The 2,911-nt window shown below is 35.0% G+C and overlaps 1 protein-coding gene across 1 annotated transcript; it reads right to left on the reverse strand.

The window, feature by feature from the left end:
- Positions 1-1,688: 1,688 nt before the first annotated feature.
- LOC129007444 (olfactory receptor 5AK2-like) lies at positions 1,689-2,618 on the reverse strand. Its single transcript, XM_054438357.2, is given in 1 exon segment — positions 1,689-2,618. A coding segment is annotated over 1 exon segment (930 nt).
- Between the last annotated feature and the right edge of the window lie 293 nt (positions 2,619-2,911).

Here is a 2,911-nt window from a genome sequence, read left to right on the forward strand (position 1 = left end):
TCTGTGAAAAATGGCATTGATGGCTGATAGGAACAGCATTGAATTTGTAGATTGCTTGGGGGAAGTTTGGCCATTTTAATGTTATTGATTATTGTAATCCATGAGCATGGACTGTTTTCCCATTTATTTTTGTCCTCTCTGATTTCTTTGCACAGTGTTTTGTAATTCTCTCTTTGTAGAGATATTTTATTTTATTGGTCTGATGTTTTCCTAATATTTTTATTATTTTTGGTAGCTATTGTCAATTGGATTGCATTTGTGATTTGGCTCTCAGCCTAATATTATTGGTCTTTAGAAGTGTTACTAACTTTTGTACTTTGATTTTGTTACCTAAAAATTTAGTAAATTCATTTATCAGCTCCAGGAGCCTTTTGGCAGAGTTTTTAGAGTTGTCTAGATATAGAATCATATAGTCCACAAAAAGAGATAGTTTGACTTCTTCTTTTCCTATTTGGGTGCGTTTTGGTTCTTTCTCTTACCTCATTGGTTTGCTTAGGACTTCTAGAACTATCTTGAAGAGCAGTGGTGAGAGTGGGTATCCTTGTCTTGTTCCAGTTCTCAAAGGGGAATGCTTTCAGTTTTTGCCCATTCATGATGTTGGCTGTGAATTTGGCATAGCTGGCATTTATTTTGAGGTACGTTGCTTTGATCCCTATTTTGTTGAGAATTTTTATTATAAAAGAAGGTAACATTTTATTGAAGGCTTTTTCTGCATCTATTGAGATCATATCGTTTTTGTTTTAAATGCTGTTTAGGTAGTGAATAACATTTTGTGATTTGCACATTTTCAACCAATCTTGCATCCAAAGAATGAAGCCTACTTGATCATGGTGAATTAACTTTTTGATGTGCTGTTGAATTGGTTTGCTAGTATTTCACTGATGGTTTTGCATCTACATTTATCAGGAATACTGGCTTGCAGTTTTCTTTTTTCATTGTGTCTTTGTCAGGTTTTTGTATCAGGCTGATACTAGTTTCATAGAATGAGTTGCAGAAGAGTCCCTCCTCCTCAATTTTTTCAAATAGTTTCACTAGAATTGGCCCCAGCTCTTCTTTTTACATCTGATAGAATAGAATTTGACAGCAAATTCTTCTGGTCTGGGATCTTTTTTTTTTTTTTTTTGGTTGGTAGGTGTTTTTTAGTAGAGATTCAATTTCAAAACTTGGTATTGGTTGGCTCAGGGTTTCAGTGTCTTTCTGATAAAATCTTGAGAGGCTGTATGTTCCCAGGAATTCATCCATTTTTCTCTATATTTTCTGGTTTATTTGCATGGAAGTGTTCATAACAGTCTTTGAGTATTTTTTTGTATTTCTGTGGGATTGGTTGTAATGTCACCTTTGTTCTTTCTGGCTGTGCTTATTTAGATATTCCCTCTTTTCTCTTTGTGAATCTGGCTAGCAGCCTGCGAATCTTATTTATTCTTCCAAGAAACCAAATTTTGTTTTCATTAAATTTTTGTATACATTTTGGGTCTCAATTTTGTTCAGTTCTGTTCTGATTTTAGTTATTTTTTTCTTCTGCTAGCTTTGGGATTTGTTGGCTCTTGTATTTTAAATTCCTCTAGAGGTGATGTTAGATTATTAATTTGACATCTTTCTACATATTCCTTATTGTAGAAAAATTAAGTTTTGGCAGAACAGCTATGTTGGATGATTTGTTGAGCTGAATGTTAACAACTGGGGCTGATTTAAAAGAACTTTTTCTCTATCACTTTTAAAGCTTCTTTTACTTCCTTATTTCTCAAGCTATAGATAAAAGGATTTAACATGGGAATAACTGTGCCATAAAATATAGAGGCCACTTTCATATTTTCCTGGGAATTATTAGACTGAGACTGCAAATACATGTAAGAGAGGGCCCCATAGAAAACGGCGACTGCGGTCAGGTGGGAGGCACGTGTTGAGAAGGATTTTTTCCTTCCTGCACTGGAAGACATTTTCAGGATGGTGGCCATGATGTAGATGTAGGAAAAGATGACGACCAACACAGTGAACATCAAGTTAAATCCCACAAAGACAACAAGTAGCATGATGTTGATGTCAACATTGGAGCATGAAAGAGCAAGAATAGGGGGAACATCACAGAAAAAGTGATTGATGCTATTGGACTGGCAGAAGGACAGTGAAAATGTAAAACCTGTTTGTACAGAGGCATTTATTGAGCCCATGATGTATGAACCAGCTACCAAATGGATGCAGACTGTTCAGGACATGATTACAGTATAGTGAAGGGGCTTACAAATGGCAACATAATGATCCATTGCCATCATAGCCAGGAGATAACAGTCACTGGTTGCAAATGTTGCATAAACCAATAATTGTATCACATAGCCCTGAAACGATATTAAATTCTTTTCCTCTGTGAAGCTTTGGAGCATCTTGGGAGTGATAGCAGAAGTGTAACATATATCAACAAAAGCCAAATGTTGTAGAAAAAAGTATATGGGTGTTTGAAATCTGGAATCTGTGTTGATGAGTAAGATTATTCCAGTATTACCCATTATGGAGGTCACATAGATGAGAAGAAATACAATGAAGAGGATACACCAAAACTCTTGCTGGGCACCAAATCCCAGAAGATAGCATTCAGTCACTTCAGTGCTATTTCCTAGTGTCATGGCTAGTAAAAGTCTAGAAATGACCAAGAGAAGGACCCAGAAAAGAAGGGAAATCTTTGAGATTTCTTGCAATGAAATGGCTCTATATTTCAGGTCACTTTTTTCAATTTGTATTTTTATGACAAATACAATAGTGTTATTCATTTTCAAATTTAAAAAATGTATTTATAATCATCAAGTAAAGAGTGATTTACTTGATGTAAGATGAAATGGATTCATCTTCAAAATTGAAGGAGATTGTCTTAGAAGTAGCATAACTCCCAACGTGTGTAGTTCTTAGAAACATAGATTAA

Source organism: Pongo pygmaeus, chromosome 9 (genome assembly GCF_028885625.2).
Source record: "Pongo pygmaeus isolate AG05252 chromosome 9, NHGRI_mPonPyg2-v2.0_pri, whole genome shotgun sequence".
NCBI classification, from domain to species: Eukaryota; Metazoa; Chordata; class Mammalia; order Primates; family Hominidae; genus Pongo; species Pongo pygmaeus.